This window comes from Artibeus jamaicensis, unplaced genomic scaffold (assembly GCF_021234435.1).
Source record: "Artibeus jamaicensis isolate MK-2021 breed Jamaican fruit bat unplaced genomic scaffold, CSHL_Jam_final contig_387, whole genome shotgun sequence".
Classification (NCBI taxonomy): domain Eukaryota; kingdom Metazoa; phylum Chordata; class Mammalia; order Chiroptera; family Phyllostomidae; genus Artibeus; species Artibeus jamaicensis.
The window spans coordinates 32,271,578-32,288,350 of record NW_026521812.1 but is presented as its reverse complement, the minus strand read 5'-3'; the positions used below and the strand labels follow the sequence as shown (position 1 = coordinate 32,288,350).

The window sequence follows — 16,773 nt, the reverse complement described above, 5'->3', positions numbered from 1 at the left end:
CTGAGGGAGTGAAGGACCTGAGGGTGTGAAGGACCTGAGGGAGTGAAGGACCTGAGGGAGTGAAGGACCTGAGGGTGTGAAGGACCTGAGGGAGTGAAGGACCTGAGGGTGTGAAGGACCTGAGGGTGTGAAGGACCTGAGGGTGTGAAGGACCTGAGGGAGTGAAGGACCTGAGGGAGTGAAGGACCTGAGGGAGTGAAGGACCTGAGGGTGTGAAGGACCTGAGGGAGTGAAGGACCTGAGGGTGTGAAGGACCTGAGGGAGTGAAGGACCTGAGGGAGTGAAGGACCTGAGGGTGTGAAGGACCTGAGGGAGTGAAGGACCTGAGGGAGTGAAGGACCTGAGGGAGTGAAGGACCTGAGGGTGTGAAGGACCTGAGGGAGTGAAGGACCTGAGGGTGTGAAGGACCTGAGGGAGTGAGCCACACTGACATCTTGCGGAAGAGTGACCCAGGAAGAGAAAACAGCTAGTTGTAAACACTAGGGGCCTCTGCTCAGTGTATCCAAAGAACCTTTTGTGTTATAGTGAGGAATGTGAATTTTTAAAAAATGAGATAAAAAGTCATTGGAGAGTTTTGAATAAAGGAGTGGCATAATTTTATTGATGTGTTTAAAGGACCAGTTTGATTGATTTTAAGTTCTGTGTGAGGGCGCAAAGGAGAAAGTTCAGTAGTTAGGAGGCTTTTGTGTTCCATCCAGGAAGACAGAGGACTGGAGTGGAGTGATATTGATGGAAATGGTACTGAGCGGTGATTGGAATCTGGAAGAGTTCTGAAGACAGAGAGCACAGGAGCGGATGATGGATCCGATGTGAGACAGGAAGTCAACAAGAGCAGTCGGGAGTGAGCGGGGTTTGGCCTACACGACTGAGAGTTGCTGCTCGCTGGGATGGTAGGGTTGGGGCAGGAGCAGGTTTGAAGGCTGGTGGAGAGGTTCAGAGTTCAGAATGGGCGTGTTCAGTTTGAGCTGCTTGGTAGGCATTCAAGTGGCGATGCGGCACAGGCAGTTGGATGTAATAGTCCGGAGTTCAAGGGTGATGAGGTTAGGGCTGGAGATGCCAACTTGAGTACAATGGAAGTATAGATAGCTTTTTTATTTTTTATTGATTTTTTTCTGAGAGGGGGAGTGAGAGTAAGAGGAAGGGAGAGAGAGAGAAACATCACTTTGTTGTTCCAGTTATCTCTGCATTCACTGATTGAATCTTGTGTGTGCCCTGACTGCACATAGACCCACAACCTTGGCATATCAGGATGACACTCTAATCAACTTGGGCTATCCGGCCAGGGCCTGGCATGTAGACAGTTTTAGAGCCATGGGATTTCATGATCATCCACAGAGTGGATGGAGAGAGGGAAGAAGAGGTCTGGGAGCTGAGCTCTGGGCATCTCCAAAGCTTCAGGATGGGAAGGGGTTGGAGAGGGGCAGCTAGTGAAGTATGAGGAAACAGGGGGAGCGCTCTGCCAGAAGCGAGGGCAGACATTGTTCCGCAAGGTGAGAGCGGTCAACTTCGCTAACTGCTGCTGGCTCGAGGACGATTAATTATTGAGAAATGGCTGTTGGGTTTGGCCATCGGACTTGGAGGTCACCAGTGACCTTGGCCAAGAGCATTTTTAGAGGAACAATGTGAACAAAACTCAACAGAGATGGGTCCAAGAGAGAACATAGTAGAGCAAATAGTGGCATTTATATGGAAAATGTTCCTGGGGAATTTTTTAATGAAGGAGAGCATGAAAGGAGCTGTGGAATCAAGGGAGGGTATTTTATTTCTTAAGATAAAGGCTGTGATGCATTCTCTTAAGATAAAGGCTTTGTGTGCTGGTGGGGAATTACCACCTAGTGGAAGGAACAGAGAGGACAACTGCAGACAGGAGGGGTTGGGGTCTATTGCACAAGTGGCAAAACATGCTGATGCAGATGTGGGTAGGGGGCTGGTAGACGTGGTGGTGAGAGCCTTTGGAAGATCACGAGGTTGGAATGAGGAGAAGAGGGTGGAAGAGAAAGGTACATGTGAGAATAGTGGAATGGGAGTGAACTGACCACACCAGTGTTCTGCATGCCACCTGGGGTATCAGAACTACCAGGGGGCTCCTTAAAACACCAGTTTCTGGGCCTCCCTCTGCAAGCTGCTGATGCAGTTAAGTCTGGGGAGGCACCAGAGGACTTGCAGTTTTCCCAAGGTGCCAAGGATGCTGATGCTGCTGGTCCAGAGACTCCACTTTGGGAACCAGTGGGCTTGGGAAGTGGGAAATGAGTTAAACTGTCGGGAACAGCACTAAGGCCTCCTTGTGTCAATCAGTCATTCATATGAAGTGAATTTACTCAACGTGGGTTTTTCTGCAGCCCTCTTCAGCAGCTCAAGAGCTGGTACCAGGAGGCACAAAGTTGGACTTCAAAACAAATGAAGAATTGGTATCACCAGCATATTTGGGAGGTTTTACTTCTCTGTGATGCATTTGTGTGATGAAGATGCTCTTTCTTCCTCTTGCATTCGAAATAGAAAGCATTCGAGAATCTGAGATTGAGAAAGAGAAAAATGAAAGTTGGTGGTTGAAATTTATTATTGCTGGAGTCAAATAAAATAATATCCACTCTGGTCTCATACTACAAGGAGAAACATAAGCCTCTCTCCCTAAAATACCTGCTAACCACACTGTGTCAAAATTCTGAAGTATACCGGAATAACTAAATTTTGTTTTTTTGATATTATGAGATTACATCCAACACAAGTGAATTTCAAGACTATTGTATTGTTCTTTGCAAATATTTATATTCTCCTATGAAAATAAGTGCACAGCCTTGCACACAGGAGATGAATATTGGAAATGAGAACTCAGTTGTTCAAGTGAGGGCCACAGCTCATTAATTAATTAGAATGTGAAAAATAACTGATTTCCTTATCATTATGGAACTCAGTTCTTTTTCCATAATTCAGAGATAGCATGTTAAGCAACAATTTAAATATAGCAAAATATTTTTGTCTTAAGCAAGTATCGGTTTTTACGTAACGGCTAGTTTTCTTTTTATTAAAAACAGATTTTGCTGGAGCCAGGTGTGATCCAGGATGTGTTGGCAGCTGGCAGTCACCTGCAGCTCTTGGAGCTTCTCAATTTATGTTCCCACTATCTCATCCAGGTATGTGAGCCTGCACCCTGCAAATATGCCCTTCACATCATTTCCCTCTGCAGTTAACAGCTGTGTCCCACCAACTGAAGCCCAGTGAGTGACCGGTAAAATGGAAGGTGGGAACCTGGGGCCTGTGCTGGTAGAATTTCTGCAGGACACAAGCTGAGAAGCTCCCAGGAGCCCACTGCAGCTGTCATGTCCTGTCTCATGTCCCCCACCCTGCCTGCCCACCCCAGCCCCCCTCTACCCTTGGGCAATAGAGTAAATCAACAACCACGCCCAGGGTTCACTGATGGAGCAGAGAGATGACACTGGGACAGATCTTCATTGGAAGCAGTGTTGTCTGGTTTCCACAATGGAGTAACCACAGATGCATGGAAAATCGGAGAGTCGTTGAAGGTTTCAGTAACAGAAGCTAACATATCCAACATCACAGATAATTAATCACCACATGTACATCCCAGGCAATAAATGCTGGAAAATGATGAGTGACCTGTGCATTCTTCTCCTGATTGGTGGGGGTGATCTGGAAGGCTCTGTGAGGGGGAGGGCAAAAAACCTACTGTGAGTTCACGGACATTTTGTGTTTAGTCCTCAGCGACTTTGCACATTTTTATAGGCGAGAAATCAGAGATTTGAAATGTGCCCAGCTTGCCCGACGTGACATGGGAGGCCTTCCTGACTCCAAAGACCATTTTTTCTTCCTGGATGAAAAGCCTTTGTCTCCCTAAAAAGATAGAGGACTTCTAAGTAGCCAGTATGGCCAGGAAACTTTTTGTTTCACAGAGAGCTAAGTACTCATTCCCTGCATTGGGATCCTCCCATTTCCTCCACTTGTTTGAATTTCGTTTGCATTTATTACAGCAGGATAACAACAGTGAATATAAATTTTAAAAATGGTAAATCCACACACTTTAATTCTACTATTCTAGCGCATAGGACATAAGTAAACAGGAAATGTCTATTTGTTTCCTGCTCAATTACTTTATTTCCTTCCTAATCTTTTTCTCTAATTCTAAATATGGCCTTTATTGTTGACTTATGTTATTTACTAGGTAGTTTCCAAAGCTCTTCCTGCCATATCATCTTATTTCATCTTCCCAGCAACACTGGGAAATAGGAGCAGGTGCTTCCCAGGTGATGGTGTGAGGGATGGCAGCCATGTTCAACGAAAGAGCAATTCAAATAGAGTATATGGAAGTTTTATCATCATCTCAGCACGTTTAATCTAATAGTAAATGTTTAACTATTTTTACCTATTTCCCCCTCAATATTGTCGGGTGATATGGGAGAGGTGTTTTAAATCCCTTCTGCAAGTAGCAAATGGGAATAACATAGAAAGGTTACATGACTTCAAAGGTGTATGTTTGACTTGTGAAATTGAAATTACATTTATTTGACATTTCTACATCAAATATTGCAACTCGAGCTTTCAGAATCATCACCTGATTCATTTTTTCGGTGACAGGTATAATCAATGATATGTGTTGACCAAAGTTTCATTATCGTGCTACTTTATCACGATGTATGTTAAAATAGTGTGTATGTACAGGTGTGTGTGTGTGTGTACTTATAAATACCTTTCCATAAATGAGAATTCCAGATGAACAGTAGAAGTTCATAAATATTTTCCCCTACCTATCAGATGAATTTGTTGAAATACCAAGTGAGTGTGTACTTAGGAATTTAATGCTTGCAGTTCATTATGTTACTGAGAAAAATATGTATCCGGCATGCACGTATATCCTGTGGACTCTTTATTATTAGCCTGCTTGAGCAGTGGTGGGATTCTCACTTTTTCCCTCCAGTAGGTTTCATTTCATTCTCTTGTGTAACTTTACTTTTCCATTTTATCTGTGATTGTTGCAGGATGTCCAGTGTGTGGAAGGAAACTTTGACTGTAAGAGAACTAAAACCATGTGTATGTAGAGAATTTCACTAGGCTAGTCTTTTAAAAAATAGACTTTATATTTTATAAAAGACTTTATATTTTAGACGTTATAAAAAAAATTTATAATCCCCTGCCCCTCTTTGGGGTTTATAAAACTACCAGACTGCATCAGTCTGCTTTTATATTTTGACCCAGTCTTATAACAGTACCTATTTACATTCTTTTGTATTATTGCTCAAATGATTTTTATTTCATATTGGAACATTTTATTGAGCATATAAAATATTTTTTGTTAAAACGAATAAACTTCAGTGCTTGAAATGCACTTAGAAATTATGCCTGTCAATCAGGGCTACTTCTCCATCCTTGTTTAGTACTTTGTCCAGCCGGGAGTTTGTGGAGCCATTCTCCTCACTGAAATGCCTGGTATTATTTTGTTGCCTTCAAATCACCATTACATTTCTTTGGTTTTTCTTCCAGAGGTGTGAAGGGAGACCTTTACTCCCAGTCCCTTCTGTTGTCCTCCAGGGCTCATTAAAAAGCACCTCCAAGGGGAATCCCTTGGTTGATACTCTCGAACTGCCCCCCAGCCCCAAGCCTCCCTGAGCCTCCCAGCTGCCAGCTGTTGCCTTGGCCTGCAGCTCTTTTGCGCATGCATAACTGCTGCTCCCCCAGCAAAGGGAGGGGACACCTTCAGGCCACTGTGTGGGCTCCTTTTTCTTGTTTTTTCTCTGGAAGGCTGCTAAGGGCAGGGGCCCTGACCTGCACAAGCAGATCCCATCTGTGTCATTAGGGGCATCCGTTAAATTAGCCTTCCAGGCTGATGAGGCCCTCGCCTTATTCCTTTTTAGCCCCTAGGCCCTCTCACACAGCCTGTCTCTGAGACCATGCGGGTTCTCAGTGCATGCTTGCCGAGTAACAGGGAGGTGGGCAGTGAAAATGATGCTAATTAATGGGGGTGGATGTGGGCAGTGGCTGCTATAGTCCTCATTCCAAGGTAAGGGATTTGCAAACAACTCCTTAAATCTGTGTCTTTTCCAACCCCTTTGCAGTGGAATTTCATAGGCCTCTCCTATGCAAACTGTCCTTTTAGTACATTATTAATAAGCATGACCTATTGGACTTTTATTTGCTCTCCGATATCTAGTCCCAAATAAAATCTGAATGCTTCATTCCCTTTTCCTCTCCCTGCTTTCTTTCTTATCCATTGTGCTCTTTTTAAAGTTTTAGCAGAAAGATGCACCAGTTCATTCAAGAGCAATTCAATAATTGGACATTTAAAGACAATCTTTAAAATGGGTCCAGTAATATGCATGAATTACCTTGCTTTTTCAGAGTATGTGTCCATTCGGCTTTAAATCTTTGCAGGGGTGTCTGACCTTTTGGCATCTCTGGGCCACACTGGAAGAAGAAGCATTGTCTTGGGCCTCATATTAAATACATTGCAGTGCATAATCACAAAAAAAAATCTCGTAAGGTTTTAAGTAAATTTACGGTTTTGTGTTGGGCTGCATTCATAGCCATCCTGGGGTGCACACGGCCCTCAGGCCACGGGTTGGACACCCCCGTAAGGAATCTCTGAGGACCACCTCAGGAGTGATGAGCTACAGATGTAGTGGTCTAGCTGTGCCCATCCGTCAGAGAAACATTACAAATCTTTTGAATCCAGATTGTTTCCTGAACTCTGATTTTTCCTAGTCTTTAAAAAAAATAATATTAGCTTCTAAGTATTTTCACATAAATCACAGGCAATTCAAAATTAATGTGAGAAAAACCTTCCCTTTTTCTATTGATGTCCCATCGATCCACCAGTTGTCTAGAAGTTTGGACATAGTGTTAGCCTCATTCAGCATCACCATATCAGGTCAGTTATCAAGTTGGGTTGGTTTCTCTTCCATTTTTTAAAATCCTCTCCCAAGGAGATTTTTTTCATCACTTGGTTGCCTTCTTGTATGCGCCCAACCAGGGTTGGAACCCACGACCTGGGTAGGTGTCCTGACCAGAAATCAAACCCACAACCTTTTGGTCTATAGGATGGGGCTCCAACCAACTGAGCCACATCAGCCAGGGCAAGTTGGGTTGGTGCTGCCTCCCACATACCTGTCAGGCCTCATCATTTTCTCCGTTACTCATGTTCTTCCCTTCAGTTTCTCGCCAGTGTTGGCTATAGGTTCTGCTGAGATCACACCCTCCTCCTGAGGAGCCTGCTCGTCTCTAGCCTCTGGTGCCAAACCACATTCCCCAGGGCCATCGTTATCTTTCCCAGGGAAGGCAGCCCTCATTTATGGAGGGCCGGTTTGTACCGAGTGCTTGACACAAGGATCCCCGTTTTTCCTCTGCTAAGTAATCCCTTAAGGCAGGTGAATTTTTTAACAGGTGGAAAAACTCAAATTCAGAAGTAGGATGTTGATAGGCTATTGCTCTAGAGCACAGGTGGCAAACACAAGGTCCAAGGGCCAAATCAGGCCCTCCACCTTGTTTTATCCGTCTTGGCAACTTGTTTCTACCAGGCAGTAGTGCCAAGGTCTCACTTACCTGTTAAGGAGTAGTTACATTTATACAGTCCTGAATTACATTCCGCCCTTTGAAGGCAGCCTCGTGGCTGATGTGGCCCCTGGTGAAGATGAGTTTGCCACCCCTGCTCTAGAGTCTGGAAACCTCCACTAGCTCCCCTGCTCACCATTCAGACCCATCATTTTACCTACAACAACCTTCTAGCCCAGTCTCCAAGGCCAGGCCAGTTTCTCTCCCGCTAGTGCCTTTCCTAGCCTGCTGTGTTCTGGACCCTAAGCCTTCCTTTCGTGTTGACACTTGCCATTAGGGGAGGAGACTAGGTAGTGAAGATCCTCAGTGACAGGCAGAGCCTTCCCGTCCTCTCCTCTACGTGGTACCGAGGGGCAGGCGTGGGGGGAACCTCACACACGCGCACCATCTCCTCTGCCGACGCGCAGTGTGCTACGGTCGGGGGTACTGACCACTGCCCTTGGTGTTGTAGCCCCTGAAAGTAATGCATTAGGTGACACGTGATGTGCTGAAAATGTCTTTTTTTGTAATTAGTTTTTTAAAAAAAGTTTGTACATTTCGTGTCACCTCCCTCAAATAGCAAATAGTATATTCTGTTGTTTGATTATCAAGTGTCCTTTTTGTTCACCAAACATCACCCTCTATTATGATATTCAATTTAAATGTATTGATGAGAAGGGACCGATCAAGGAGACTTTCCAAACAAGACCACCAAAGTGATGAAGAAACTCCTTTTATAGAAATAGACTTTTAGTGTCTCTTCCTCGGCAGCAGGTGGCAGTGTGAATCCACCAGAAGTCAGTAGTTAATTTAAAGCAAGAATCAGGGGGAAAAAATGAAAAGAAAAATTATTTATTTTGCTACATATTAGTCTTCTGACCTAATCAGTAAAAAAGTCATTATTCACACCACACTGGGCAATATGCATTGTAATTTTTAACAAATAATAGGACACTGTTAATGTGCTCACAGGAAATACAGTTTTGTCTTGGGCTGCTGTGGTCATTTATCACTGCACTTTGTGAAATCACTCATTTGTTCTAATTTGAATGTAAATGACTCTAAGGTTTTACAAATAAGGTGACAGACTCACATAAATGTAATTGCAGGGTTCATCTCCCTCTTTTTATATATCACTCATTAGGTTATGAATTAAATACATCGTATTAAACCAGGGGCATGTCCAATGATGATATTGTAATGGCAAATTACTCTATGCTATTAGAGGTGTATTTTTTATTCATGGACATTAATTTGTCATTAAGCGGCATTAGTTTAGCCCTTTCATGTGAGAGACGTGACCTGAAAGAGGAGACGTGCCGCTGGGATGGGAGAGGAGAGGGACCCAAGGGCTCTGGGTAGAGCCTTCGGTCCCCGCAAGGGAAGCGGAGGGGTTTTTTGTTTGTTTGTTTGTTTTTGTTTTTGTTTTTGTCATTTGTTCTCTGCTTTTACAAGCTTAAGAGATCATGCCCCCAGATTGTAGGCATTGCTCTGTTTACAGCGTGCATGTTTGGATCGTCAAGTAAAGCAAAGCCAAAAATTTTTCTGTTTATCACCCGGAAGCCAAGAATGCACAGGAGCAGGAAGCAGGAAGTGCTTCCTGCCCTCAGCCTCCCTCCTCCCTGACTGATGCTTATTAGTCATCCCTTGTCTGCACTTAGCTGTACACGGAGTGGGCTGCTGTGATAATTAGTCGTGTTTCTCTCCGCATCGAAGGCACAGAGGTTTTAAGAGTGTTATTCTCTCACGTGTTCGATAGGGAGGATTTTTGGATATTTTGGGGGGTTTGCATAAATGGCAATTTTATTGATCTTTTACTAAGAAAATATTTTTCCACTTTAAGAAACACTGGATCCTTGAAACGGCCTTACGGGAGCTGAGAGTATTGGAGTGCTTCATGGGTTTCACCTGGTTGGGATGTGTCTCATGAACCCAGTGATATTGCTGGGTTCTTCAAGGCGGGATCATGCCTTACACCTCTTCATATCGAACCTTCGCATTGTTTGCGCTCAGTATGTGTTGGCATCTGCCACAGCCAAATACCACAGGTGGGGGATGGAAACACCAGACCTTTATTTATTAAACACTTAATGCATGGCCCTGCCAAATGGGTTATTGAACTGAGTGGCTGTGGTGTAGCCAGAGCCAGGGAGGTCCATCAGGTCCTGGGGAGAGCCCTCCTCCCTGCTCACAGACAGCCCTCTGGTCACCCGGTCTTAACGTCCAGATAACAGCCAGCACCCCGGTGTAAGTGATAAGAACTCTAATCACTTCCAGAGGGCCCCACCCTCATGACCTCATCTAAGCCTCATTATCTACCAAAAGATCAGGTCTCCAAATACTGCCACGTGGTAGGTTAGGACAGTAACAGATGAACTGAGCAGGGGTTGGGGGAGTGGACAAAGTGCAGTCCATGGTGGTATGTATTGAAAGAGTTAATGGTGTATCCATTCTGTAATGTTCCTACTTTTTAATGTTTGAAGTTTTATATTATGGGAGGAAAATTTACAGGGTGGGGCAAAGGAAAGTTTATAGTTGTTTGAATAAAAAATAATACAATAATAAATACATAATAATACAAGAATAAACTCTGTTTCTCTAAACTCACAGTTGTAAACTGACTTTTGCCCACCCCCATGTTAGTGAGTCAGTCTTCCATTAGCTTTATCCATTGAATGTATTCTTTTATGCTAAGTTTAACAAATATTTATTGACTCTTGTGTATGTGACAGGCATTGTGCTAATTTTTTGGAATACAAAGATGGACAAGACATTTCCTGCCCTTGAGCATTTTAAATTTTAGGCAAAGGGGGGAAAATGCGTAGGCAGATAATTTCAGTGAGGTGTACTGACGATTTGATGAAGGGGTACAAGGTGATATAGGAGCACCCCACTCCATCTGAGAGTGTGTGCTTTGGGGGGGCTCCAGTTCAGGAAAGGTTTCCCAGGGTGTGTACCTGAGTTGGACTTTGAACCTCCTCGTTGCTGGTCGCTGGTTCACAGCACAGACACATCCAGGAGGCCACTGGCCCAGCCCTGCAAGGTGTTCCCACGTTCCTAGTGCCGTACTGAGCAGTGAGAAGGCCTTCCTGCCAGCGTAGTAGGCCGCCTGCTTCAGAGTAATGGAGAACATGGTCATACCAGTGAGTTTCACAGACAGGAGCTGAATGCCACACATTATTTGTTATACAATTAGTTTCTTGGTCAGAAGCAGTGTTATATGGCTGATCTGTCGATGAAAAAGGGCATTTTATAATTCCATGGATGGTCAGTTTGGCAAAATCGTTGTGGGCAGTGACAGTGAACCTCTAACCTGTCTGTTCCAGAGAGAAGATGCTTCTGCCTGTCCCCTGACAGAAGTGGGCTCAGCCTGCCATCAGAGGGCCGCTAGCGTCCCTGGGATCTGGTACCATGCGGAGGACTCAGTGTTGATCTTTGCTGTTGGCCTGGTAGTGGCTAGAGTCCCATCAGCCTTAGTGGGTGGGAGTCCTTGTTGTTGAGCCTGAACCTAACCTCATTCTTGTTGCTGTAGCCTCTCAGTTCCAGAGTCCATTTGGCAAGGCCACAGGTAGCTGGGGGAAGAGGCTGCCTGACATTCACGAAGTAGATTTTCTAGTCCATACCTGATGACCTTGCCCTTTGGTGAGCATTTTCATGTAACACAGCTATATTCACACCCTGTCCATTGGAGAGGTCTATACACAGGTTGCCTCCCAAGACTTTCTTGTCATCAGTTTTCTAAGTGTTCTTCCAAATCATTGGCCACCTAGCTAAACTGATAGCCTGGGCTTGTGATAACTCAACAAGTGATGCGTGATATGTTCCAAATCATTGATTTGATTCTTGGCTTCCTCCACTTCACTGTTGGTTCCCTGTACTTTTCTTTTTTATTTCCCTTAGTGTAGCTTTCATTTCTGATTGCATTTTTTTATGCTGTTGAAGTACCCAATGAGTTCCTTGAGCATCCTTATAACCAGTGTTTTGAACTCTGCATCTGATAGATTGCTTATCTCCACTTTGTTTAGTTTTTATTTTCCAGAGTTTTGTTCTTGTCTTTTACTTGGGCCATATTTCTTTGTCTTCTTATTTTGACAGCCTCCCTGTGTTTTCCTTTCTATGCATTGGGTAGAGCTGCATTGACTCCCTGTCTTAGTAGTGTGACCTATTATAGAAAAGCATGCTGGTAAGTTGGAATAGGGCAGAGCCTTAGGTCATTGCCAGTGTGGGGAAACCCATTTGAACCAGGTTGATGGAGTCTCCAATATGGTGTTGCCTCTTTGTGGGGAAGGGCTCAGAAAGGGGACAGTGTCACCACCTGGCCTCTGGAGATTTGTCTGGGAGGAAGCTCTCCCCTGGCACTCACCCTGATGCCAGCTACTTGTTTCTCCCTGTATGCCACTGGTGCCCTTCCAGCTGCTGCCCCAGTGCTGGAGCCCAGAGGGAGTGAGCCTGTAGAAGTCCTAAGTCCGTTGTGGGCCCTTTAAGAGCAGATGTCTGAGAATCCTGTAGGTTCTTCTGCCACCCCAGTCCCCACTGATTTTTACAGCCAGAAGTTACGGGGACTTATCTTCTTGGCACTGGAACCCTGGGCTGGGTAGTCTGGTGTGGGCTTGGATCCCTCACTCCCAAGGTATCCTTCCTGATTTTCATCCATCACACATGGGTGTGGGATTGCCCTTTCCACATCTCCATGTCTCAGCTTATTTCCTCCCCTCCTACCCATCTGGATGAATGTGACTTCTTTAATTCCTTGCTTGTCAGACTTGCATACAGCTTGATTTTCTGATGATTCTGGGTGATAGTTGTTTTGTAGTGTAGTTATAATTTTTGCTGTGGTCGTTCGAGGAGACAAGCTGTGTTTACCTCTGCCTCCATCTTGACCGGAAGTCATGCTCAGTCATTTTGAACGGAACTGCCACACACTACAACATCCTCACTCATTGGCATCTATGCCCCCCACTGACTAGTACACTGAAGTTATCATTCATGCATGCACATTCCAGTCCATTCTCCTTGGCTGCCAGGTTACATCATGTCGTGTAAACCATTCTCATTATATGAACAATGATTGGACTCAATTTCTTTATCCACTTATCTGTGAATGAATACTTAGGTTGTTTCCATACCTTGTTTATTATAAATAATGCTGCAGTGAACATGGGTTTGCATATATCTTTTTGACTTAGGATTTTCATTTGCTTCAGATAACTACTCAGAAGTAGAATCGTTGGATCATATGGTAGTTCTTTTTAACTTTTGAGGAAACTCCATGCTGTTTTTCATAGTAGTTATAACAACGCACATTCCAACAGTGCACTATTCATTTTTTTAGCTGAAAATACCTTCTGTGGGGATTGCATTTGGCACTGAAGATGTTGCACATTTTATAGTTTGTGTACATTATCATTTTTAACTAATTCTACAATGACTTATAGGAGGTTATCTAATCAATTGTTATTATTATTTTGATAATAATTTTTAAGTTAACAGTAATCCTAAATACATAACATATAGTGGGTGCTCCAAATGGAATAATTTATCATCAGAATTGAGAAGTTATAATTCATGTTCATTTTTCTCCAACACTGAGCTATATTTCCATATTAGATAAGACAAATGATTGTACCAATATATGAATTTAATATTCTTCTAATCAAATACGCTAACAGTGTGCTCTCCAGTAGTTCACTAGAGCTGACACTCATGTTTGGAGAAAGTTAAAGTACACAGTTTGGAAGAAAGGTTACAAATCGTTTAATCTTTTGAAACTTTTTTTTATATCAATGAAAAAGAGCAGAAATGTTTGAAATGTATCAGCCCTCCTAAATCATAGCCAGCTGCCAACAATTTGTTCTAATCAAGAGGGTTTGCTATCTAGCATATATAATCCAGAGTATTTTTTAATTAAATTTAATCTTTATTGTATTTTGTTATATTACCATTTAATACTCCTTTATGCTCTCCCCCCCGCAGCAGTCACCACACCCTTGTCCATGTCCATGAGTCCATTTTCCTTTTTGCCCGATCCCTCCACCTGCAACCTGCTAAGCAGCTGTTATCTGCTCTCCGTCTGTGAGTCTGTCTCCGTTTTCCTTGTTGGTTCAGTTTGCTCATTAAATTCCACACGTGAGTGAAATTCTGCGGTATTTGTCTTTCTCTGACTGGGTTTTTTCACTTAGATAGTGTTCTCCAGGTTCATCCATACTGTAGCAAAGGGTAAAATTATCTTCTTTTTTATGGCCAAGTAGTATTCCATTGTGTAACTGTCCCATACTTGCCAAATATCATTAATATTAATATTTGCTCATGAAATGTATCATAAAATCTTTTCGTAGTCATTTTAGGACCCCAGTTAATTTTTTCATACGCCATCATGTTGGCTCTCATCCCCTAAGCCCGCACTGAGGGACGCCAGGGAGCGACCAGCCTGCAGGCAGGCTGCCCACCCAGGGAGGTCACGTGGGCATTTCTGTTTGTTACTTGGATAATTTAGGATCAACTGTATTTTCCTTGTTTTGGAGTTTTTAAAGAAAGGAAAGATTATCTTGAAGCAATTTTTCCATTTTAGTAATTTCTATTCTAAACTAGCAATTGTTAGTTGGGCAATTTAAAAATTACCCTCAGAATACTTTTCTCGAAAATGAAATGTGTCCAGTGTTTTATTAATGCTAGCTTTCGGAATCCATGAGCAAAGCGAACAAATATCAATCTCACTTAATTCCATTATTAATACTTGGAAATTAAGGGGATTATATGGCAGTCTATGTTTCATTTGAGATATTAATTCCCCTACCCACCCTTTACCCAAAAATATTTCTACCCACAGTTAAATGTCTGCCCTCTTCTCTAAAGATAAAAAAAAACCTTTCTGCCCCTTATTCCATCAGGTATTTTCTGTCTTTCCTGTGGTTTCAGCGTTTCCTCCACTGGCGCCTTTTGTTCCGTTTATAAACAAGATCAATAAGATGAGAGAAATGTGTCTCACTCCCTCGTTACTGCAGCCTTGTCCTATTCACTACCAAACTGTGGTCAGTGTGCGCACTTCCTTCCATTCCATTCACTCTTCAGTTCTATCGAACTCCGTTCTCTGCCTTCATTATTCTGGAAAAGCTGTTCCAGCAAAGGTCACCAAGCTTCTTAAATGTCAAACACACACACACACACACACACACACACACACACGAGTCAAACACACTGGGCCTTTTATGGTATCTGCAGGTAACCTCTCTCTTGCATGTTGACACCGGTAATCCACTCTTTCCTACACCTCTCTTTTCTCAAGACTCTGTCCAGGTTCTCCTCCTCCTTTTTGATCCTTTAGAGCATCCCCGCAGGTGTGGTGGCTCCATGCAGGTGCTCTGCTCACCGTTGCTGGCTCTCATCCGTCTGTGAAGGATTATTTATCCCAGTCCCCTCTCCTGAGCTCCAGGCCTCTACAACCAGCCAGCATTTCCACTTGTTCCACACCACCTCAAATTCATCTGCACCCTTCCTGATGCACCTTCCTGATCCTCCTTATTTTTGTTAAGGAACCATCATCTCTATAGTAATCCAAACCAGCAGCCTTGGCATATTTTACACTGCACTATGATCTCATGAATCCCTGTAAATTTTACTGCTGTAGGCTCTTAAATAGCTCTCAGATATGCCTTCCTCTCCTTCTCTTCATTGTGGCTGACATCACCATTCAAGTGTAGGTTATTCTTCCTGCAGCAGCTCAGCTGTGCTTCTTGCCTGTTGTCTAATTGCACTCAATTACTTCCTGGACTACAGAAACTTCCTGCTAAACAATGAACCTGCATTCACTCTTGCCACACTCCAGTACCCTCTCAAAAATGTTAATTGGTTTCGAAAAGTTCTTTTTCTAAATCCATGAAAAATTCTATTTAATTGATTTTAAAAATAAACTGATCATGTCATGCTCTTACTTTAAGTCGTTCATCTGTCGGTGGTTCACCATAGCCTTCGGGCTACAGTTCATTCCTCTAATTTGGCACACAGGTCCCATCTTTATTAAGAAACTTCCTATCTCTGTAGCCTTTTATTTTAACAGCTTACTACCCACATGCTATGGCACGGCAGTTGTGAACTCCATGCACTACCCTGTACATAAACATCTCTGTACAAAGCTTCCTTCTTCATGGGTTATTCTTCCATGGCTTTATCGTCTAATGAATTCCTATTTAACCCTCAAATACTTTGGTCATCTCCCTTTCCAGAGCTGCTTGATCCATCCACCTAGTGGAAGTTAGACTTCCCTCCCTTTCATTAATTATGAGTAGTCTTATGGGGTGCTGATCATGCCATTTTGTTTGTATTGATTTACTTATCTGCCTCCCCCTCATATAAGTTCATGTTCCAGAGTTATGTGACTGTAGGTGAGTTACTTAACTGTTTTGCCTCCACTCCTCATCTGTAAAATTTAGATATGGTATTTTATATACAATCTACTTCTTAGGGGCACTGGGGGATTCAGTGAGATAGCGAAGTGTACACATGAAGCGTCTTAAAGCTTGGCATCCTGCATGTACTCGGTGCCCTGGACCGCAGAGCCCTCGGGATGGAACGCTCCGTGTGTGAACCCCTCCCTTACTCCCACAGTATTCTTCCTACCCACTCTCTCGCCCTTGTTTTCCCTTGTGCCTGTAAATGTCAGCACATTCACTACTCTTATTTTTAAAGAATTTTACCTTATATTGCCTCTCCTAGTTCAAAAAAAGTTTGTAGTTATTGAAATTTTATTTTAAAACTCTAGTTGCACAGATAGACTATTTTCAATTAAAGAAAGAAAAGTGTACATTAATTTCCTCTACATCATCCATAATTTAGTAGCGATTACCTGATGTGCTGAGGCAGCTTTAGTTAGCTTTGCAATAGCATTTTGTAGCACATGGTGACTGGGCCGGAATTACTGGTTATTGACGATGGCCGCGTCTCTGTGCTTCCTGCCTCCTGGATTTTCAGCTTACTACAGACTTTCCCAAGGAACAATATGAAATTATTCATGAGCCTTGGATATTATGCATATAATTGATTATGAAAATGTACTAGTAACCTAATTGTAGAATTCCTCTGTTATACAGCACAGATATATTTAAATAGGCCTTCAAAGACTCCAAGAATTAGCGCATGTGGAGTGCTTTTCCTGTCTATTTTGAATTGCTGCTAATATTTTGTTTTACTTCAAGCAAATTGTATCATATGCATATTTACGTCAATATATGAGCATACGGTTGT

General features: G+C 43.1%; 1 protein-coding gene across 6 annotated transcripts in view; it reads left to right on the top strand.

Moving 5' to 3' along the window:
* KLHL32 (kelch like family member 32) overlaps positions 1–16,773 on the top strand; it is a 201,186-nt gene that overhangs the window by 98,365 nt on the left and 86,048 nt on the right. For all 6 annotated transcript variants that reach the window (XR_005082384.2, XM_037144420.2, XM_053664863.1 and 3 more), the window contains one exon: positions 3,033–3,131. Coding sequence is in view for 5 of the 6 variants with exons in the window: in XM_037144420.2 (XP_037000315.1) it covers positions 3,033–3,131 (99 nt within the window). In the remaining variant the exon portion in view is untranslated. The remainder of the gene's footprint in view (positions 1–3,032; positions 3,132–16,773) is intronic.